We start from the raw sequence: 23,969 nt of genomic DNA, 5'->3' as shown, positions 1-23,969 counted from the left end.
CCTCCTCCCACCCCACTTCATCTAACCCTATCAGCATATCCTTCTATTCCTGTCTCCCTTATGTACTTATCTAGCTTCCCCCTAAATTCATCTATGCTATTCGCTTCAACCACTCCATGTGGTGAAATGTAAGGAATCTTACAACACCAGGTTATAGTCCAACAAATTTATTTTAAAATCACAAGCTTTCGGAGATTATCTCCTTCGTCAGATGAATGAATGAAAAGGTTCTCAAATCGCATATCTTATACTATGTTGGGACAGCATCACACCAATCAAAAGGTGTCGTTGTTATTCAAACAGGCCAGTCACGGAGAACAGCACGTCCCAGTACACTAGATATACATTGTGTCGATTGCACAGGCAGGCAGAAAGAAACTCAAAATGGCAGAGAGAGAGAGAATTTTAAAAAACATATAATTTTTTCCCCCCTTTTTGCTGGTGGGGTTACGTGTAGCGTGACATGAACCCAAGATCCCGGTTGAGGCCGTCCTCATGGGTGCGGAACTTGGCTATCAACTTCTGCTCGACGATTTTGCGTTGTCGTGTGTCTCGAAGGCCGCCTTGGAGAACGCTTACCCGAAGATCGGTGGCTGAATGTCCTTGACTGCTAAAGTGTTCCCCGACTGGGAGGGAACCCTCCTGTCTGGCGATTGTTGCGCGATACTGTTCTACGTGTCTGACTATCCACCAATGTTAGCTTGTCGTCCAAGTTACTTAAAAACGCACTAGTTTTTAAACCAGATATACCTTCTCTCCAATTTTGTGTGTGGTGGCTTGAAGATGGGGTTGCCTTTGGTGCTGTTATAAACGTGGGAGCAGTTGTTCACAGTTGAACTTTATTGCTCATTTTCTAACCTCCTCTTCTGAAGGTGCTGACTGATGCTGGGATGATGTTAGACAGTGGGGGCTGGTAGACCCCTCGTACTGCACCCAAATTACCGTTCTTTATGTGCAACGCATCAGCGGGCTTGTGACTAGAGAGCATCTATGCCGAAACCGTTGTCCAGAACGCCGGACTTCCTTGTGGTGGTCATGGGTTAAATCCTGGGTGATTTTCCTCCCCCTCCCCCCCCCTGTAATTGTGAGGTTCCTTTTTATAGGTGGCTTTTCTTTTTGTTTAAATGTAGCCCACATTAACTATTTTGCCTGTCAGCCTTGGTGGCGTGCATGTGCCAGTCCTGAAATTTGAAAGGCCGTCTCCTGTGACTTTTTTTTAACCCCGTGTTAATTTTCCACTCCACATCAATTATTTCACTGAGTAGTAATCTTCTACTGAACAAACTCCTGCAGAGATGGCCTGAGGGTCTGGTGAGTAAAGGTGCCACACATTTTGTAGCTATATGGCCTGAAAGGTCCCAAGTTTGATTCTTCATCTGTACTGAGTTGGATGGGGCTGTAGCCTACAGACCCTGAGCTAGGAAAGGAGATGGGAAAATCCCAGCCAGCTCTCGATAGGATTGGGTTTCATAAGAACATAAGAAATAGGAGCAGGAGTAGGCCAATCGGCCCCTCGAGCCTGCTCCGCCATTCAATAAGATCATGGCTGATCTGATCCTAACCTCAAATCTAAATTCATGTCCAATTTCCTGCCCGCTCCCCGTAACCCCTAATTTCCTTTACTTCTAGGAAACTGTCTATTTCTGTTTTAAATTTATTTAATGATGTAGCTTCCTGGGGCAGCAAATTCCACAGACCCACCACCCTCTGAGTGAAGAAGTTTCTCCTCATCCCAGTTTTGAAAGAGCAGCCCCTTATTCTAAGATTATGCCCCCTAGTTCTAGTTTCACCCATCCTTGGGAACATCCTTACCGCATCCACCCGATCAAGCCCCTTCACAATCTTATATGTTTCAATAAGATCGCCTTTCATTCTTCTGAACTCCAATGAGTAGAGTCCCAATCTACTCAACCTCTCCTCGTATGTCCGCCCCCTCATCCCCGGGATTAACCGAGTGAACCTTCTTTGTACTGCCTCGAGAGCAAGTATGTCTTTTCTTAAGTATGGAGACCAAAACTGTATGCAGTATTCCAGGTGCGGTCTCACCAATACCTTATATAACTGCAGCAATACCTCCCTGCTTTTATATTCTATCCCCCGAGCAATAAAAGCCAACATTCCGTTGGCCTTCTTGATCACCTGCTGCACCTGCATACTAACTTTTTGATTTTCTTGCACTAGGACCCCCAGATCCCTTTGTACTGCAGTACTTTCCAGTTTCTTGCCATTAAGATAATAACTTGCTCTCTGATTTTTTTCTGCCAAAGTACATAACCTCACATTTTCCAATATTGTATTGCATCTGCCAAATCTCCGCCCACTCACCCAGCCTGTCTATATCCCCTTGTAGGTAATGCCCCGTGTGGTAGAATAGCCCGCTCGGACTCACGCCTAGGCTCATTTAGATATGAGGACTGGCCACTTGGGAGAGTTACCCATAAGGACGGTCAGAGCTTTTGGACCTGTACCCCATCTATAATCTGCCTTTAGGTAGAAAATGGGGGTGAGGGGTGGAATCTTATAAGGATTTATACTGTACAGGGTAAATGTCAATTGTTAGTTCCCTGGCGATTGGTTTCAACAGCCTTTGTGACAGCCATGGAAGCCGCGGTTGTCTGTTTCAGTGAACAAAGCGGAGTGATGTAGACTTGGCAGGGGAGGGGGCGGGTCGGAGGAGAAGAGGCCTTCTAACCAGCATGTCTGTTCCACGGTATTGCAGTCGACAAGGGAAAGGTCTGTGTTTAGATCAGAGAGGCATTTTTTTAACATATAAAAAGAAAAACAGTTTCAGTCTCTTGGGCGTTTGAAGTGTTTTTTTCAAATACTCAGCAGAGACTCGGGCTGGAAAAGGCAAAGTAGAACACCCATCTTCAGATTCCTATTAGGAGCAGTACCGCAGAGTTACTAGGGGAAATCCCTTTGGCCTGCATTGCTCCACAGAGGGGCCAACTGGATTGGAGCAGAATTTAATTGATATAGGTAATTCTTTGTGTTCTACACAGTACTTCTCCATTTAATACTACAGGGCCTGTCCTGGGCAATCATACACTTTTTTCCCTAATTTGCTCCCCTACCATACCGTCCCGAAGGTGTTGACTTTTTTTTTTTAAAACTTGCTTTTATATAGCGCCTTTCATGACCCCAGGGCATCCCAAAGCGTTTATAGCCAATGAAGTACTTTTGATGTGTAGTCACTGTTGTAATGTAGGAAATACGACAGCCAATTTGTGCACAGCAAGGTCCCACAAACATCAGTGTGATAAATGACCAGATCATCTGTTTTTTTTTTAGTGATGTTGGTTGAGGGATAAATATTGGCCCCAGGATACCGGGAAGAACAACCCTGCTCTTAATACAGGCAATGGCAGCCATCCAGTACAAATGGCCATTTGTCATGTGCGAGACCAGACGATTAGAATCGATGGGATGTTTCCTAGGATTGTAGAAGTTGCAGCATAGAAAACGGCCATTTGGCCCACTGTGCCAGTACAGGACTTAGCTCTTCCTACTGTACTGTACTTGGGTGTCCTCGTACCAGAAACATAAAAAGTTAGTATGCAGGTACAGCAGGCAATTAGGAAAGCAAATGGCATGTTGGCCTTTATTGCAAGGGGGTTGGAGTATAAGAGTAGGGCAGCCTTACTACAGTTGTACAGGGCTTTGGTGAGACCTCACCTGGTCTCCTTATCTAAGGAAAGATATACTTGCCTTAGAGGTGGTGCAACGAAGGTTCACTAGATTCAATCCTGGGAGGGAGAGGGTTGCCCGATAAAGAGAGGTTGAGTAGAATAGGCCTATACTCTCGAGTTTAGAAGAATGAGAGGTGATCTCATTGAAACATGTAAGATTGAGGGGGTTTGACAGGATAGGTGCTGAGAGATTGTTTCCCCTGGCTAGAGAGTCTAGAACTAGGGGGCATTGTTGCAGGATACGGGGTCGGCCATTCAAGACTGAGATGAGGAGGAATTTCTTCACTCAGGGTTGTGAATCTTTGGGATTCTGTACCCCAGATGGCTGTGGATGCTAAGTCGTTGACTATATTCAAGGCTGAGATCGAGAGATTTTTGGACTCTAGGGGAATCAAGGCATATGGGGATCGGGCGAGAAAGTGGAGTTGAGGTCGCAGATCAGCCGTGATCTGATTGAATGGCGGAGCAGGCTCGAGGGGCCGTATGGCCTACAGCTGCTCCTATTTCTTATGTACTCACGTTTCCCTGCCATTCCCCATTTACTTTTACATTCATCCTTTCCAAATAGTCTCTGCTTCAGTTATCATTCCATGTTCTAAATAACTTTGTGGAAATAATTGCTTCTAGCTTCCCCCTGCATTCTTCTAGTGATGTCAGAGTCCATGTCCTTGTTACCGATTCATTCACCAGTGAAAACGATCTTTCACTATTTACCCTTTCTAAATCTTTCATAATTCTGACCGCAACCTTTTCTGCACGACTGAATAAGCCCCAATCTTTTGAGCTTTTCTTCACGACTATAACATCTCATGCCTGGTATCATTCTCCAGTGAATCTTTGCTGTGCCCTTTCCATGACTCAAAATAGCTTTCGTGTAACAGGCTCTCTAGAACGGCATCGAATGTTCCAACTGCGTATGTTCTAACCAATGTCTGGTACAAATTCAGCATCATTTCTTTGCATTTTGCATTCAGTGCCCCCATGTAGAAAACCCCATTTCCCTTTCTTATGGCCTTTTCTACCTGTACTCCTGTCCTCAGCTAGCATCCTCACCTGTGTACAGTCCAGCCACAATGCAGCTTAGATGTTCTCTCCAGACACAGCTTGAGCTTGGAAGGGTGTTTATTGCTTGGTGTTTTTCATGGGTCAAGTGGACTATTTAAAGTCAGCAGGGTGGAGTGAAATTCTACCTCTAGAATTTTCTATGGAAAGATCCTGGATTTTTTTTTTAAAAAGTGAGGAATGTCAATGCTGGGAAATGGGAGGCTTTCCATTTCAGGCAGCCATTTTCAGCTTTCAATACTTCCAGGTCAGCCGTGGAACAACTAGATGCAGAGAGAGAGAGAGACTCCTGTACTCTTTCTCCAACAATGTGCTTTCAATCTCACAAGAGCCGAGACTATTAGAATCGATGGGATGTTTCCTAGGATTGTAGAAGTTGCAGCATAGAAAACGGCCATTTGGCCCCCTCATTTCCCACACCCACAGTCCATGGGCCAGTTTGTGTTGACTTTGGGGCAGTTTTGTACAGTAGACCCGTGTCCCCCGGGAACTAGACTGAGACAAACCAAACGTATTTCACATAGTTGAGGCGAATAGCGTCGATGCATTTAAGGGGAAGCTAGATAAACAGACGAGGGAGAAAGGAATAGAAGGTTATGCTGATGGTTGGATGAAGAGAGGTGGAAGGAGCATAAACACCGGCATCGATCTGTTGGGCCAAATGGCCTGTTTCCGTGCTGTACTATCTATGTAAAACCAGCAGATAGAGGAGATTAAGCTGGATTTGAGCCCAGGCCCTGAACGTGAAGGGACAATGTCTAATCTATTGCGCCAGTTCCCATATCCTCTTCGTGTTGCAGTGTTATTGCTCTCGTGAGATGAATTGGGATCCCGCTGCCAATCTTTCAAAGGTGAATTGCCTCCACATCAAAACAAAACACAGCTTTAACCCACTGTCTCGTATCATGGCTGTTTGTGGTGCATTGCTGGTGTAGATTAGCTGCCGATTTGCTGATGTAACAGCCACTGCACTCCACAGAAGTAATTAATTGGATGAGTACTTTGAGATGTTTGATCATGGTACGGTGCAGATACAGTCCAGGTAGAGGGCTCAATTTGGCAAATAGCCATAATGACCACTGTATCTAACCTGACACTACAGCAGAAGTCACATCCCGAGGGATTGTGTTTCTCTCTTCCTCTTTCCTTTTTTTTCCCCCCCCTTTGTGCTTTTTTCCTTCCCTGCTAAGCAGCAACACTTATAAGCTATAGGGTGGAGATGGCTTCTGTGTGGACAGTTAAAGTCTCAGCAGAGGTACAATTGGAAGATATTTTAAGCATGAATAACATTTAATGCTTCAGCCTCCAGTTTTGAATGGTTTATTTAACTCAATAAGTGCTCCAAGTGGCTGTCGAACACAGTTTTAACATTTCACATTTTGAGTGCTACGTCCAAACTACTGCAGCCAGATTGTACTGTTGTTTGTTGATCTGATGAGCAGCAATGTCTGAAAAACTTAAAACCACCAGCTGAGGTGATCTGGGAATCAGGTGGGAGAAGGGGTGACTTTTTTTTAAACAGATCTTCAATGTTCTCGACAGCAGTCTGAGAGAGATTTTCGATGTCACGCACGTGCAGGATTTGAATGCTACCAAGACAAGTGGAGCAGTGAGAGGGTTAACCCCCTCATGGCCTTTTTATATGCAAATATTCAGTGGCAAAGTTTATTACAGATCTACTGGAGCTTGTCACCTGCACCTGATTCTTTGTTGTAAACATTTGTGTGATCCTATGACTCTGAACATCCAAGTGAACTTGTCACTGATCTTTTTGGTACCTGGGTTTAAACTGTTGCACACTCTAACTCTGCCACAAACCATAAATGTTGGCAAACCTTAGTCCAGTTCCCTCTTACCTCTTGTCAGTCACAATGAGCATGAATTAATCTCCCAGCTTAATGCAACGAGAGCTAAATGGGGCACATTGACAAGCAAGAACGGGAAAATACATTTGTGTATAACAAAGATGTCTTCTGATTTAAGTTCTAAAAATGGAATGCAAACTGCAACGTCTTAGCCTGTTCCAGCAATCTCTCTGGACAGGCTTTCTACATTTACTGTGGCTGTTTATATGTATAATTAAAAATCATGAGCAGGGTGAACACCTCCTGTCCACAAACCTCACTTCCAGTTGTCATGATTTTTGGTCACACTTTCCTGTCAACATTTACCATTGTAAATTGCTGTGTCAACGTTTCCCATTCAATTTTTCTGTCACAATGTAGTTGCAGCCTCTGGCCAGTAAGTGGCCCCGTGACATGAATTCCTGAAGTCTTTCTTCCAGCTCCGTTGCCACCTTGCACATAAAAGTAAAGTTTTTATTTGCCACGGAAAACCCGAGATAGCACAGGAGCTTCATTTTCTCCGGTCGCCGCCTTCCCTCTTGAAGGTGGTGAGTTTGTGGCAATCGGCTACATTCCGACAGCTTTGCGGTTCCCCGTCCGACTGTCCGTCAACCGCAGGGGTTGGGTCGTGTAAACCAAACCTGATCCTGCCCTCACCTGGCACCAACAAGCATGCTTTCGAGCAGGGCACCTGGCTAATTGTTCTCCTCTTCCCCACTTCCCAAATCCAAAGATATCAAAGGGAATTATATCAGCACCTCAGCTTAGATCAGCAAACTCAGCACAGACTGGGGGTTGAATTTTGAGACCGTCCTGATCTGTGTGGTTCAGTAGCATACCCACTGAGCCAGATTGTTTCTCCCCATCTACTCTTTCCTCTCTCTCTCATCCCCTCCTGAGGCACTGACTGCTGCCATACAATCCAGTCAGTGCTGGCAGTCCTCTGATACCTCGCCAAGATGGCGGACATCAAACTGTGCAGTTTCCCCACCGAGCTGTCCGACAGCCATTTTTATCTGCAGAAACACTTCCCCCTTCCCCCGGCCAATTATCTGATTGCCAGCACTAATTTTATAACTTCAAGAAGCAGTTTCAAAGTGGATGATTTGAGAGCAGCTTTAATGTCAGAGAGCTTGGTAGTGGCCTTTTGTTGACGTATTATAAAAAGGGATATAGAAGCACTGGAGAAAGTGCAAAAAAAGATTCAGAAGGATGTTACCAGAGCTGAGAGAGACTGATATGCGGCTTGGGGCTCTTTTCTCTAGGTGACCTGATAGAGGTCTTCAAAATGAGGACGGGGTTCGATAGCGTACACATAGTGAGGATGTTTCCACTTGTGGGGGGGGGGGGGGGGGAGGAGTCCAAAACTAGGGGCCATAAATACAAGATAGTTGCCAATAAATTAATAAGAAATTCAGGAGAAACTTCTTTGCCCAGAGTGTAGTGAGAATGTGGAACTCGCTACCGCAGGGAGTAGTTGAGGCAAATAGCAGAGATGCATTTAAGGGGAAGCTCGACAAACACACGAGGGAGAAAGGAATAGAAGGATAGGGTGAGATGAAGGAGGGTGGGAAGAGGCTCGTGTTGCATAAACACCGGGATAGACCAGTTGGGCCGAATGGCCTGTTTCTGTGCTGTAAATTCGATGTGATTTTCGTAGCACTGTTGAGTGATGTGTTTGGGGAACCCAGTAGTGATGACATAGGTCAAGTTTTAATTTGGAAAAGCAGAATTATGCTAGTGAATAAAGAGAAGTAAAATTCTCTCTCTGTTGACTAACCTCGGGCCTTGTGCAAAATAGTGTGCCTGGAATTTCAACAAAGCTTCTGCACAGTAATCAAGTGGAAAATCACTTTTGAAATGTGTTTTTCCTGTATTGAGGGAAATGATTAAACGGGTGATGGGAACCCTTAATTGGAGGAGTGTTTGCATATTAACTATGTTTGGAGCATGAAATTTAGAGGAAATGTCTTTTTGTTTTACCAATTTATTTCTAAGTTGAAAAACCCCAAGTGAAGGGCCAGAGCCCATAAGGGCAGGAAACAGTTGAGGTTGGGAAGAGTTGCAGAGAAGATTAGATCAAGAAGTGGGTGATTAGGGGATAGCAAAGTGGAGTGCAGGAGAGAGGGAGGACCGATGGATTTGAGAAATTTCACAAGTTTGCGGGTTCCTGAAAGAATGGGTTAGAATCGGAGATGTGTAGTACTGGAGTACATAAAGGTTAGGAAAAGAAGGACTTGCAATTCTTTATCACCTTTCACCACCACAGGACGTCCTGAAGCACTTTACAACCAATGAAGTACTTGTGAAGTGCTGTCACTGTTGTAATGTAGGAAACGCGGCAGCCAATTTGCGCACAGCAAGATCCCACAAGAAGCGATGCGATAAATGACGACTGGATAATCTGTTTCGGCAGTGATGGTTGAGGGAATAAACATTGGCCGAGACACCGGGAGAACTCCCCATCTCTTCAAATAATGTCATGGGATCTTTTACGTCCAACTGAGAGGGCAGTTGGGGCCTCGGTTTAACGTCTCACCCGAAAGACGGTGCAGCGCTCCCTCAGTGCCGCACTGGGACTGTCGGCCTAGATTATGGGGCTCGAGCCTGTAGAGTGGGACTCGAACCCACACCCTTCTGCCTCAGAGGCGAAAGTGCTACCAACTGAGCCAAGGCTGACCCCTTGGAAGAGTAATAAAATGGATAATGGCTGCAAAAGGACGAGATAGGGATGACTTCTCCCAGAAAAGCTTTTTGCTGTTTTGCATCCAGGATTCTGAGGGGTTATAGCAGGATAGGTAGTACACTTAATATTGCTACTTGCAGTTTGTTTGTACATTGCAGCAGACGCTGCACTTCAAAAAAAATACTTCATTGGCTGTAAAGTGCTTTAGGACGTCCTGAGGAGGTGAAACGCGCTGTCGAAATGCAAGTTCCTTCTTTTACTAAATGACGCAGGCGTCTGTGAATCATCTGCTATCTGTAGAAGTGTGTTTTTGAGCACTGTATGGTGCCAGAGAGGAAGGATTGAATCCGCACTTGCTTGCTGGCTGATGGGAGTTGAACGCTGTCTTGTGTTCTTTCTTGGATGTTAGACCTGACATCCGAACGCTGCAGGTGTGAATTGATAATGAGGATTTTTGTGGCTTGACTTAAGATGGCTGCCAAGCACCATTGTCGAGGACCTATTATAGTTCTTTTTATGTGTTTCACTTGTTTTGGGGAGGACCGTGAAATTTCAGCACGTTGCTTCCAATTAACTCGAATACTGCTGAGCCGTGGCTGCCAGCCGTAAGGTTGCAATTTTCTCTAACCTGACTTATTATGTCAACTTGTTTGGGAGGAAAAAAGACAAGAAAATTGGCTACTTCCTAGTGTAAATATACTGTAATCTTGCTCGGTCACATGATGTCAGAAGGCTGGGTGCCCTCTTATTTGTAAGCTTTCCTATGTGCAGGCTGTCCATATGTTAGCAGTATTCTCTCCATCACCAAGGCCACCTCCGCCCCGCCTCTGCTCATCTGCTGAAACCCTCATCCGTGCCTGTGTTACCTCCAGACTCGACTATTCCAATGCTCTCCTGGCCGGCCTCCCACCTTGCACCCTCCGCATACTTGAGCTCATCCAAAACTCTGCTGCCCCGTATCCTAATCGGACCAAGTCCCGTTCGCCCATCACCCCTGTGCTCGCTGACCTACATTGGCTCCCGGTCCGGCAACGCCTCGATTTTTTTTTTTAAAAAAAAAACAATTCTCATCCTGGTTTTCAAACCCTTCCATGGCATCGCCCCTCCCGACCTCTGTAACCTCCTCCAGTCCTACAACCCTCTGAGATCTCTGCGCTCCTCCGATTCTGGCCTCTTAACACATTCTTGATTTTCACTGCTGCACCATTGGTGGCCGTGCCTTCAGCTGCCTGGGCTCCACGCTCTGGAATTCTTTTCCTAAACCTCGCTGCCTCTCTACCTCTCCTCCTTTTTAAGTCGCTCTTTAAAACATATCTCTCTAACCAAGCTTTTGGCCACCTGTCCTAATATCTCCTTATGTGGTTAATTGCCTGATAATCGCTCCTGTGACGTGCCTTGGGACATTTTTACTACGTTAAAGGCGCTATATAAATGCAAGTTGTTGCTGTAAAGGGGCCAAGCCTCCAATCTTCTGGTTCAGAAGCGAGAGAGGCATCAACTGGGCCAAACTGACACACAGAAATTGAGTTGATGAGATTGAAAAAGCCATAAATTTGTTGTGGGATTGAATGATTTGTGTATATACCTCAGCGTAAAACTTGGCTTTTGGTACAGAAAATTGTTAGCATTTGTGTGATCTAAATTCACCTTGATGTAAGAAAGAGGCCTTAAAAGGAAGTACTGGGTTGGAAATAATCTGTATTCTGATCCAAAGTTCGATCTGTATATTAAGACCATAAGAGATAGGAGTAGGCCATTCGGCCCCTCGAGCCTGCTCCGCCATTCAATGAGATCACGGCTGATCTGATTTTTACCTCAACTCCACTTTCCCACCTTTTTCCCCATATCCTTTGACTCCCTCGCTGATCAAAAATTTGTCCAACTCAGCCTTGAATGTATTCGATGACTCAGCCGCCACAGCTTTTTGGGGGTCAAGAATTCCAAAGATTCACAACCCTCCGGGAGAAGAAATTCCTCCTCATTTCCGTCTTAAACAGGCGACCCCTTATTCTGAGACTACGCCCCCTAGTTTTAGATTCCCCCATGAGGGGGTAACATCCTCTCAGCATCTACCCTATCGAGTCCCCTCAGAATATTGTAAGTTTCAAAAAGTTTGACCTGTATATTACAGCCATCGTCTCCTAAAATCTTTGTTTTTTTCTCTAACATTCTTACTCCAGGACTGGCAGCCTCCTTTCGCTGTTGAAGTGGACAACTTCAAGTTTACTCCTCGAATCCAGCGCCTAAATGAGTTGGAGGTAAGCCTGCACTCTGCGGAGCAAGTGGACGAAAGATGCAGTTGGACCTGCTGTGTGTATCCGGCCCTTACAGTTTTTTAATTGGAGACTTCTGCCATTTTCAGTTTTTGTTTTAACAGAACTGCACCGCGCAGAAGGAGGCCATTCCACCCATCTTGTCTGTGCCGGCTCTTTGAAACAACTGTCCGATTAGTCCCACACTCCCCCCTGCTCTTTCCCCGCAGCCCTGCGAATTTTTCCTTTTCAAGTATTTAACCAATTCCCTGTCAAAAGTTATTATTGAACCGGCTTCCTCCTCCCTTTCAGGCAGTGCATTCCAGATCATAACAACTCGCTGCATGAAAAAAATTTTCCCCCCCTCATCTCCCCTCTGGTTCTTTTGCCAAATAGCTTAAATCTGTGTCCTCTGGTTACCGACCCTCCTGCCAGTGGAAAGTGTCTCTCCCTATCTACTCTATCAAAACCCCATACAATTTGGAACACCTCTATTAAATCTCCCCTTAACCTTCTCTGCTCTAATGAGAACAACCCCAGCTTCTCCAGTCTCTCCGCATAACTGAAGTCCCTCATCCCTGGTACCATTCTAGTAAATTTCCTCTGCACCCTCTCATCCTTGACATCCTTCCTGAAGTGCAGTGTGCCCAGAATTGGACACAACGCTCCAGGTGGGCCTAACCAGTGATTTTATAAAACATAACTTCCTCGCTTTTGTTCTTCTAAATTGTCTTTTCTTTTCCTACCCCCCACCCCCTTTCCCTCTTTTTCCTTTCACTGAATGCTTGCACCCCATGGAGGTTCCTTCTGTTTGTTTGTGGAGATGACCCATGGATTTCCAGATGGTACAGCCAGTGAATGAATGAAATTTAATTGCAGATAGGGTCGCCATCTTTTTCCCAGCTCGAAAACTGGCCAGGAGGCAGCGGCAAGTGCAATGGTGCTTTGTGTTCTGACACTTAAGCTTTTCAAACAATTTTCATCGTCGGCTAAGCCATTTCTCTGATATACTCGAGAGTTTTTAAGCCAGTGAGTTACTGAGCCATGCAGACCGGGAAGGTCTCGAGTTGCCTCCCAACCCACCCCCCAAAACCATGCCCATTGACTGGCCAACCAGCCGGGAATTCACCTTGTTGGACATTGGGTGCATGTGTACCTGAAAGTGTCCCCTCTTTTAAAGTTTTCTTTCTCTTAGTTCAACCACAGTGAGCCCAGACGACTAAATACCCAATGGTATGTGATGGCTGAGGCAAGTCATTTATCCTGCCAATTTCTACACTTGCAGCATGTAGTGCGATTGGCAGCCCAGGTGTTGTCGTTTGCACACCAAGTCTTGGAACGAGTAAAGGTGCTGGTAACGCTCGCTGCAGCAAAATCACTTGCCCTAATGATCTCTCCAGACCGTTCAGTGTCACCTGTGAAACGCCATCTGGTAGAATTTTAAAAATTCATTCTCGGTGTGGGTGTCACTGGCAAGGCCAGCATTTATTGCCCATCCCTAGTTGCCCCTTGAGAAGCTGGTAGTGGTTTTGATACAACTGAGTGGCTTGCAAGGCCACTTCAGGGGGTAGTTAAGTGGGACTGGAGTCACCTATAGGCCAGACCGGGAAAGAAGGGAAGATTTCCTGCCGTTGAGGACGTTAGTGAACCAGTTGGGTTTTTACGACAATCCGACAGCTTCATGGTCACTTTTTTTTAAAAACTGAATTCAAATTCTCAAACTGCCATGGTGGGATTTGAACTCCTGTTCCCTGGATTATTAGTCCAGTAATGTAAGCACTATGCTGCCGTACCCTATTGAGTAACGTAGATTGAAGTTGGAAGTTACTGCAGCTGCTATAAATTCAGACTGTTGTGAAATGGCTTCCTGAAGGGGGCCTTGGGGCACTCTGGTCTCATGAGTTATGCTACTATGATGTGCACCCAAAACCACTTTGCATTGATGTGAAAGTGGCACTTCAGCTGTGGCAAAAACTGCTCTATTTGTCAATTACCGTTAGGGACCAGGGAGAAATCTGCATTTATTTTCATTACATAAAATTTACAGCACATTACTGCACATGCAACTTCTCAGATATTGAAGTAGTCTGTGCCCGCATGCAGCAAAACCTGGACAACATCCAGGCTTGGGCTGATAAGTAGCAAGTAACATTCGTGCCAGACAAGTGCCAGGCAATGACCATCTCCAACAAGAGAGAGCCTTAACCACTTCCACTTGACATTCAACGGCATTACCATCGCCCACCATCAACATCCTGGGGGTCACCATTGACCAGAAACTTAACTGGATCAGCCACATAAATACTGTGGCTACAAGAGCAGGTCAGAGGCTGGGTATTCTGCGGCGAGTGATTCACCACCTGACTCCCCAAAGCCTTTCCACCATCTACAAGGCACAAGTCAGGAGTGCGATGGAATACTCTCCACTTGCCTGGATGAGTGCAGCTCCAACAACACTCGAAGCTCAACACCATCCAGGACAAAGCAGCCTGCTTGATTGGCACCCCATCCACCACCTTAAACATTCACTCCCTCCACCACCGGCACACTGTGGCTGCAGTGTGTACCATCTACATGATGCATTGCAGCAACTCGCCAAGCCTTCTTCGACAGCACCTCCCAAACCCCCTCTACCACCTAGAAGGATAAGGGCAGCAGGCACATGGGAACAACACCACCTGCACGTTCCCCTCCAAGTCTCACACCATCCTGCCTTGGAAATATATCGCCGTTCCTTCATCGTTGCTGGGTCAAAATCCTGGAACTCCCTTCCTAACAGCACTGGGAGAACCTTCACCACACGGACTGCAGCGTTTCAAGAAGGCGGCTCACCACCACCTTCTCGAGCAATTAGGGATGGGCAATAAATGCCTTGCCAGTGACGCCCACATCCCACGAATGAATTTTTTTTAAAAAGCACATTCGGCCCAACTGGTCTATGCTGATGTTTATGCTCCACACGAGCCTTCTCCCACCCTACTTCATCTCGCCCTATCAGAATATCCTTCTATTCCTTTCTCCCTCATGTGCTTATTTAGCTTCCCCTTAAATGCATCTGTGCTATTTGCCTCGACTGCTCCATGTGGTAGCGAGTTCCACATTCTCACCACGCTGAGTAAAGATGTTTCTCCTGAATTCCTTATTGGATTTATTAGTGACTATCTTATTTATGGCTCCTAGTTTTGGACTCCCCCACAAGTGGAAACATCTTCTCTACGTCTACCCTAACAAACCCCATCATAATTTTGAAGACCTCTATCAGGACACCTCTCAGCCTTCTCTTTTCTAGAGAAAAGAGCCGCAGCCTGTTCAGTCTTTCCTGATAAGTTAGAACCTCTCACTTCTAGGACTCATCGTTGTAAATCTTTTTTACACCACTGAAAAGGTCCTGAAATCTCACCCCTCCTTGGTTCCATTGACCCTTCAGCCCGGTTGACCTCAGCTTTTCAGATTGCCAACCCTACCTGAACAGTTCAACGTCTCGTCTGAAGGGCGGTGCCTCAGACGGCACAGCACTCGCACTGCATCACAGCGTCAGCCGAAATCACCCCACGGTCAAATAGCCCACCGACACCTAGCACCCGGGGCTCACGCGCGTGAAGAAAGGTCACCCAGACGAGGCACTGGAGGCTTTGCCACGTGCCTGGCTGAACTGTAGCCGAGTGGGGGGGAAAAAATAACAGGCCCGGAGGAGAACACCAGGAAAGGGGTGCTGTTTTTCTGTATTAATTTTGCAGTTTCTTGTCTCAAATAGATGATAACGAAATCATAGAATGATGCAGCAGCGAAGGAGGCCATTCAGCCCCTTGTGCCCATGCCAGCTCTTTGAAAGAACTATCCAATTAGTCCCACTCCCTTGCCCTTTCCCCATAGCCCTGTAAATTTTTCCCCTTCAAGTATTCATCCAATTCCCTTTTGAAAGTTATTATTGAATCTGCTTCCACCGCCCTTTCAGGCAGTGAATTCCAGATCGTCACAACTAGCTGCGTAAAGAACATTTCTCCTCATCTCCCACCTGGTTCTTTACCAATTATCGAAAAATGTCCTTTTTAAAAAAAAAAAATCTTTTCACTTTGCTTTGTTCTACTTTAGCTTTTCATTTTCATCTCAGATCTTCTGCCGCTCCTGACTTGAGCTGAGGTCAGCCTCCCCCGCCCCCCCCCCCCCCCCACTTCCGGGCCTTGGTATCTTGCTCAAATGGTCGTTCCTCGGTCGTCTTCGAGCGTGATTGGCTGATGGGCAATTCCTCCGTGGGGGGCGTCATTGCCGAGCCTGATCACGATCTCGCTTTGTATGGACACACGACAATCTTTGCCCAGGGGGCAGCGAATAACGATCAGGGCAGGCAACCCAGGCGGACTATCCTCCTTCCCTCTAGCTGAAGCCACGTCGGTTGGGATAAACTAACTTGGCACAGACTGGGTATCGACCCCGTCTTACCTTTTTTGGCTGAGTTACCAGCTGAGCCCTGGGGGTGCCTTTTGATGCAGTTTAACTGTCGAGCTTCCTAAATGAGTTTCTGGCAGTGACTTTCTGGCTGATGTTTGTTTCTGCACAGGCTCAGACCCGAGTGAAGCTAAACTTTCTGGACCAGATCGCCAAGTTCTGGGAACTGCAGGGATCCACGCTAAAAATTCCCAATGTGGAGCGAAGAATCCTGGACTTGTACAGTCTGAACAAGGTAACGCTTTAAAAAATGTTTAAAATATATGTTGAGTGAGTGAGAGGCTCACAGTTTGGCGACGGTTATCAGTGCCAAGGAACGTAGTGTCAGTCCCTTCACATCAGTCTCCCTGTGGATCTCTTGGTGTCAGAGACACCATTTTCAAAAGCTGTATTCAATATTGTCAAATCAAACACTCGCAGGGCAGGTACAGGGTTAGATACAGAGTAAAGCTCCCTCGACACTATCCCATCAAACACTCCCAGGGCAGGTACAGGGTTAGATGCAGAGTAAAGCTCCCTCTACACTATCCCATCAAACACTCCCAGGGCAGGTACAGGGTTAGATGCAGAGTAAAGCTCCCTCTACACTGTCCCATCAAACACTCCCAGGGCAGGTACAGCAAGGGTTAGATACAGAGTAAAGCTCCCTCTACACTGTCCCATCAAACACTACACATTCACGCACTATTTCTGCAGCTTTTCTTGCGATCCCAGCAACAGAAGCAGACTACTGTCGTTGCACGTGGCCCAGCAGTTTGCCAGTGTTGTGCCTCGCTCACGCACTCTCCGTTGCTGGTGTCTTTCAGATTGTCATAGAGGAAGGCGGTTATGAAGCCATCTGTCGAGACAGGCGGTGGTCTCGAGTAGCTCAGCGGCTAAGCTACCCGCCGGGGAAGGGAATCGGCTCCCTGCTGCGCTCCCACTATGAGCGCGTCATCTACCCCTTCGACACCTTCCAGTCCGGAGCCAGCCTGGCGGTAAGGATGGGCGTTTCGCGAGAGAATTGTTGGCGCGTGGCGTGGCTTGGTTGGTCGGACGGGGCTGAAAGCGGCGCAGTCAGATGAAGAGCCGAGGTCCGCTGCGCCGGATGCCGTCAGGTTTGAGGAGGATGGGGAATTAGCAACTCGGTGGGTTTTAAAAGCCTGTGCATTGCAGGAGAATTTAGAATTCTCTTCCTCGTGTTCAAATCCCTCCGCGCCGCATCGCTGGTACTATTCTGGTAAATCTCCTCTGCACCCTCTCCAAGGCCTCGACATCCTTCCTAAAGTGCGGTGCCCACAATTTGACACAATACTCCCGCTGGGACCTAACCAGTGATTTTATAATGGTTTAACTATGTTGAAATACTAACTCTCCCTTCCTGGCTGTGAGGAGCGCTTGCTACAACAAGAGTGGGTTCGGATTGCTGCCGTTTACCTGTTGCCAGGGCTGCCCGTCCGACGGGCAGTGTCACGACTTTCGAAACGATCGACGTTTTCCTCAGAGTGGGCTGTATTGAATTTTTATAACGCGGAAATGGTCTCTGGGGCTAATACTGGCGCTCTCCCCCCTCTCTCCCGCCACTTGGTGCTACGAGTGCGTGACGTGTGCTTTTTGCGCCTGCAGTGTCAGCCGGGGCCGCAGTACGACAGCGAGGAGAAGGACCGGGAGTACAAACCCCACAGCATCCCGCTGCGCCAGTCCGTGCAGCCGTCCAAAATCAACAGCTACGGACGCCGAGCCAAGCGCTTGCAGGCTGAGGTGAGTGGCGCTGCGGGCGGAAGTGTCTATCGAACATTAAATGCCTTGGCCCGTGCAACCTCCTTCGATCGCCTGACTGCGTCGGAGACTATTTTTCCTGTATCGGCCCTGGTTTTTTTTTTTCGCCTCTCCCTGGAGATTACACGGCTGTGGGAGTGGGGGGGTGATGGGAAGTGTCCAGACACGACGCTCCAACCATTAGGAGTGTGAGGTGCAGGCTTAATGGAACCAGCTGATCTTTTCCTGCCCCCTCAATTTCGTATGTTCGCATGTAACTAACCTGTGTCTCAGTGAGGTAGTGGAGGCTGAGTGCTTTCAGGAGAGGAATATTAAATTCTTAAATTGAGCAGAATGGGCCTATACTATCTGGAGTTTAGAAGAATATGAGAGGTGATCTCACTGCAACATATACGATTCTGAGGGGGCTCGACAGGGTAGATGCTGAGAGATTGTTTCCCCTGGCTGGAGAGTCTAGAAGTTGGAGGCATAGTCTCAGGATAAGGGGTCGGCCGTTTAGGACTGAGATGAGGAGGAATTTCTTCACTCAGAGGGTTATGAATCTTTTGGAATTCTCTACCCCAGAGGGCTGTGGATGCTCAGTCGTTGAGTATATTCAAGGCTGAGATCGAGAGATTTTTGGACTTTCAGGGAATCAAGCACTATGGGGATCGGGCGAGAAAGTGGAGTTGAGGTTGAAGATCAGCCATGATCTGATTGAATGGCGGAGCAGGCTCGAGTGGCCGTATGGCCTACTCCTGCCCCTATTTCTTGCGTTTCTTACAGGGGTGAGATTTAGCTGGATTATTTTAAAAGTCGCGCATTGGGGAGGGGGATTATAATACGTAAAATACCACTAGTTATAAACAAGAGAACTACTGGCGTTCAGTATTGGTTCAAGTTGTGTCCATGGTTTTTAACGTACACTGGACTGAATCTTGAAAGCGTGCGCAAAAGTGAGAGCTGCACGCCAGAATTCTCAGTGACTCGTATCAGCTTCTTGTGGGACACAAGTTCAGATGATTTACAGATTCTCCCAGCATTGAAGGAGGCCATCCAGCCCATTGCACGTTTGCCAGCTCCCTACAAGAGCTCTCTGCTTAATGCTGTTCCCTTGCCCTATTCCCATACCCTTTTAAATTTCAACAGGTACGGAATATTATAAGAGTCCTGTCCTGCAGGTTAGAACACGACCCAAAAGGAGGAGTTACAGTCCAGTAAGAATGAGTTTCATTTGTCACTTGTTGAAATAGTCACTTTTTTTTGCAGTCGTCGTTGTGCTGTATTCCGATGACTAACGCGCACCCTCGACTGGTTTAATCCTCTCGCGCACGCCCTCAGGCATTGAGGACTTGGAGTGCACTTTGATTACAGCCAGAGGCGCAGAGATGGACTGGGCACTTAATTAATTCAAGCCCCGTACACCAACTACCTCTCACATGAAACCTGTCTGCTATAAATTGTGATGGGTACACGCGACCAATTTCAAAGTCGGCATCTAAATCTCGAGGGTTCAGACGACAATTACAAGACTGTTCTTCTTGTTTGAGGTTCACTATTGTTTAACGTCTTTGGATCCTTTTCATTGTATCATAGTAGGTCGAGCACAGGAGGAGGCCATTCGGCCCATCGTGCATGTGCCGGCTCTTTGAAAGAGCTATCCAATTAGTCCCACTCCCCTGCTCTTTCCCCATAGCCCTGTAATTTTTTTCCCTTCAAGTATTTATCCAATTCGCTTTTGAAAGTTACTATTTAATCTGCTTCCACCACCCTTTCAGGCAGCGCATTACAGATTGTTACAACTCGCTGCGTAAAAAAATGTTACCTTATGTCGCCTTTGGCTCTTTTGCCAATCACCTTAAATCTGTGATTTATTGAGATAACTCCATTTGTCCTCTTCCCTTCCCAATATCTGTGGATTCCCCTCAAAGGGTGATAAACTGCTCAGTGCTTTACTGAGTCATATAGACCAGGTGGTCCCAGGTTCAGTCCCTGGTCTTTTCTGTGTGAGTTGACCTTAACTGGGGCTGCGGTGGCCTCGCTGTTCCTGGGCTGGGATAAGAACATAAGAAATAGGAGCAGGAGTAGGCCAATCGGCCCCTCGAGCCTGCTCCGCCATTCAATAAGATCATGGCTGATCTGATCCTAACCTCAAATCTAAAGAACACAAGAAGTAGGAGCGGGACCCGGCCACTCAGCCCCTGGGCCCGCTCCGCCACCCACAGGGCCTTGACCGATCCGAACTCAGCTTCATGTCCAATTTCCTGCCCGCTCCCCGTAACCCCTAATTCCCTTTACTTCTAGGAAACTGTCTATTTCTGTTTTAAATTTATTTAATGATGTAGCTTCCACAGCTTCCTGGGGCAGCAAATTCCACAGACCTACTACCCTCTGAGTGAAGAAGTTTCTCCTCATCTCAGTTTTGAAAGAGCAGCCCCTTATTCTAAGATTGTGCCCCCTAGTTCTAGTTTCACCCATCCTTGGGAACATCCTTACCGCATCCACCCAATCAAGCCCCTTCACAATCTTATATGTTTCAATAAGATCGCCTCTCATTCTTCTGAACTCCAATGAGTAGAGTCCCAATCTACTCAACCTCTCCTCGTATGTCCGCCCCCTCATCCCCGGTTTTAACCGAGTGAACCTTCTTTGTACTGCCTCGAGCAAGGATGGGTGGAGGGGGAGGGGGGGAAGAGAGAAGAGAGATTGGTGGGAGATGAAGGGGGGTGAGGGCAGGATTGGGCTCAGTACCACGGTCAGCCTCGCTCCCCTGGTTTTTGGGAGTGAATAACGGGCAATGGAGGGGCCCCAAGTAACGATGCACAGTACTCAAGAGTCCTTCAGGAGAGGAGATGGCGGGCAACCTGAAAGGGAAATGCAGCTAAATCCATTCGGCAATAATCTGGTATCGTTGGGCCTCGATTGCCCTCGTGACGTTTTCTTCCGCTGTTTCCGCAGACGGAGCCGACTGAGGCCGACATCGCCAAGAATCCCGAGCTCAAGAAGCTTCAGATTTACGGAGCTGGCCCCAAAATGGTGGGACTGGGACTGGTGGTGAAAGATCGAAGCAGCAGAAAGAAAGGTGTGTACCCGAGGATGCTGCGAATTTACCCGAAATCCATTCTCCACGCGCCAGTCAGTTGCCTATCTGCCGTCCCGCGCGCCCGCTGTCCCCGCCCAGAGTTTGGGGGGTGGGGGGGTGCCTATGACTTGCTAGCGTAAGCATATTAGCACAGAACAGACGCAGCTGGACCCTGTAACCCTGTTTCTGAATGTGGTCGTGTGATGATTACGGTCCTGGACCAGTAGCCATCGTGAATTCAGATCCCACCACGGCAAGTTGTGAAATTGAAGTCAATAAATCCGTCGATTTGCGGGCTGGCGCTGACCGTGGAAGTTGCTAACTAGTGCGCTGTTACCATTCTGGCCGACCCGTGACTGCAGTCCCACACTGTGGTTGATTTTTTAATGCCCTCTCGACATTGGATCAGGAGGAGGCCAATCAGCCCCTCAAGCCTGTTCCGCCATTCAGTTAGATCATGGCTTAACTCCAAATATCTGCCTTGATTCCGTAACCCTTAGTACCCTCGCCTAACAAAAAAAAAATCTATCAATCTCAGTTATGACATTTTCAATTGACCCCCAGCCTCAACCGCCTTTTTTGTGGGGAGAGTTCCAGATTTCCACTCCCCTTTGTGTGAAGAAGTGCTTCCTGACATCACCCCTCAACGGCCTCGCTCCAGAGATTGGGGGGGGTGGTGGGGTAATTGCTGCCTTGCCAGTTTCATCCACGTTTAGAGAACAAATTAAAAGAGAGAGGTGTGAAAGTACTCAATTCCTGCCAATAAGTCCCGATATTACTTCTTAAAAAAAAATACTTGAACCTGCAGCTCTCTTTGGAAGCTCCTCATCCTTCGAGGTTGTACCGCAATAAATCGGGGACAGCTGCGTGCAGAGCGCTTTGAGTGTGTCTGAGCCGCAGACAGACCCGAGTAGCTTCGAGTTTGGACCCCCGTTCTGTGCTGAATCGGCCAATCTCAACCGTTGGCCCGAGTACCCTTGGGCTCGGAGAAACAAACCAGTCGGTGTTCTGACTCCCGCTCTCCGACCCATGCTGGAAAGTTGCTACGGGTAGATGTCGGGGTGAGGATCAGATTGGATCGGGTGTGGCTGTGACTCCTGTCTCCCTCCCTCTCTTGATACGGTCAAAGAACCTGACAACATTAGGAACATAGGAACAGGAGTAGGCCATTCAGCCCCTCGTGCCCTCATACATTGGCTCCCGGTCCGGCCAAGCCTTGGTTTTTAAAATTCTTATCCTGGAGTTCAAATCCCTCCATGCTCCCCCACTCCACCTCCCCCGCCCCCCCAATCTCTCTAACCTCCTCCAGCCCTATAACCCTCTCAGATCTCTGCGCTCTTCCGACTCTGGCCTCTCGCGCATCCCCAACTCCCTTCACCCCACCATTGGCGGCCGAGCCTTCAGCCGCTTAGGCCCCAAGCTCTGGAATTCCCTCCCTAAACCTCTCCGCCTCTCTCTCTCCTCCTTTAAGACGCTCCTTTAAAACCGACCTCTTTGACCAGACTTTTGGTCACCTGTCCTAATATCACCTCATGTGGCTCGGTGTCAAGTTTTGTCTGATTTGTGCTCCTGTGAAGCACCTTTGAGATGTTTTACTGTGTCAAAAGCGCTGTATAAATGCAAGTTGTTTGTTGTCGTTAAGGCTGCACTATGAATAATGGCCGCGTGCAAGGTACTGGAGGGCTGATGTCCAACCATAGCCCTGCCAGCAGTCAGTATCTACAGGAGGGGATGGAAAAAATTGGTGAGGAAAAGTTCTTCTTCTGTCTTCCCCACCAAAACAAAGGTCTTGCTCACCTGTATTTGCTTTTAAAGTCGCTCTCCTTCCCGTTGACAGACAAGGATTGCCTCGATTGCCCGCCCACCCTGGTGGTGAAGGAGGAGATCCTGGGCGAGCAGAAGGCGGACTCCTACGCTCTGGAGTCTTGCCCGCAGGTCAAGGAGGAAAGGTTGAGTGCCGACCCCTGCGGCAAGATGACCATGAGGCTGAGGAAGGGCGCCGCCTCCGCTCACTTTGTAAGTAAACGCGGTCACTTTGTCCCCTCTCCCCTTTTTCACCCACCCCCCAAACCGATGTAAACTATTGCTCGACCAGAAGCACCGGCAAGGATTTCACCATTCCCCTCCTGCTTACTGGTACAAAGTTCAGTTCATTTTGGTAAGAACATGCATTTTAAAAGAGGAAATCGGTGCAATGTCAAGTTCCCCACGCTGAATGTCAGCCGGACCTCGAGTTGCTCCTTTTAAAAGTGTTTTTTTTTCCCCCTCTCCGCCATTTAACAAGAAGGACCCGAGCCCTTACGGACTGTGAGCTGAACCAGACAGGGCAGAAAGATCCCAGGTTCCGTCCCCGCTCTGCGCTGAGCGGGCTGACCTCCGCTTGGGGCTGGGGGAACACTGCAATTGGATGACCTGGCCTTTTCCGACTGGTCACTGTTCAGAGACTGCCGCTTGACCGGGGACGAGGGACTTCGGCTGCGTAGAGAGACCAGAGAAGCTGGGATTGTTCTACTTTTGGAGCAGAGAAGGTTAAGGGGAGATTTAATAGAGGCATTCGTAATCATGAAGGGTTTTGATAGAGCAAGTAAGGAGAAACTAGTTCCAGTTTCAGGAGGGTCGGAAACCAGAGGGCGCTGATCTAAGATAATTGGCAAAAGAGCCAGAGGTGAGATGAGGAGAAATATATTTACGCAGTTATGACCTGGAATGCACCGCCTGAAAGGGTGGAGGAAGCAGATTCAGTACTAACTTTCCAAGGGGAATTGGATAAATACTTGAAGGGGAGAAAATTGCAGGACTGTGGGAAAGTGTAAGTTGGGGGGAGAAGTGGGACTACTTGATAGCACTTTCAAAGAGCCGACACAGGCACGATGGGCCGAATGGCCGCCTTCTGTACTGTATGATTCTGGGAAAAGATTGCGGATCGCTGGTGAGGGCGGGGATCAGGCGTGGTCAAGATCCCCTCCTCCCTCTCCCACTGGCCTTCTCAATCGAATAACCCGGTAATTGCCGCCCCCGGGCTCTCGCGTGAACATTGGCCGTTTGAGTGAGGTGCCGGAGGGCGTCCGTGCCACCCCAGCCCCAGCCCCAGGGTCCAACCGCTGTAGGGGAGACGGGAATTCAGAGGTAGAAAAAAAGAATACGAACGTACAAAATTGATGGGCGGGAAAA

At 47.7% G+C, this 23,969-nt stretch overlaps 1 protein-coding gene across 1 annotated transcript in view; it reads left to right on the top strand.

Moving 5' to 3' along the window:
• The first annotated feature begins 7,554 nt into the window (after positions 1–7,554).
• Positions 7,555–23,969, top strand: part of kdm5c (lysine demethylase 5C) — a 60,812-nt gene continuing 44,397 nt past the window's right edge. The window contains exons 1-8 of the mRNA XM_067976237.1: positions 7,555–7,731; positions 11,462–11,539; positions 16,092–16,214; positions 16,786–16,956; positions 17,585–17,719; positions 20,675–20,798; positions 22,441–22,542; positions 22,636–22,814. Coding sequence (XP_067832338.1) covers positions 7,555–7,731; positions 11,462–11,539; positions 16,092–16,214; positions 16,786–16,956; positions 17,585–17,719; positions 20,675–20,798; positions 22,441–22,542; positions 22,636–22,814 — 1,089 coding nt within the window. The remainder of the gene's footprint in view (positions 7,732–11,461; positions 11,540–16,091; positions 16,215–16,785; positions 16,957–17,584; positions 17,720–20,674; positions 20,799–22,440; positions 22,543–22,635; positions 22,815–23,969) is intronic.

Source organism: Heptranchias perlo, chromosome 45 (assembly GCF_035084215.1).
Source record: "Heptranchias perlo isolate sHepPer1 chromosome 45, sHepPer1.hap1, whole genome shotgun sequence".
Classification (NCBI taxonomy): Eukaryota; Metazoa; Chordata; class Chondrichthyes; order Hexanchiformes; family Hexanchidae; genus Heptranchias; species Heptranchias perlo.
This window is presented reverse-complemented; position numbering and strand designations above follow the sequence as displayed.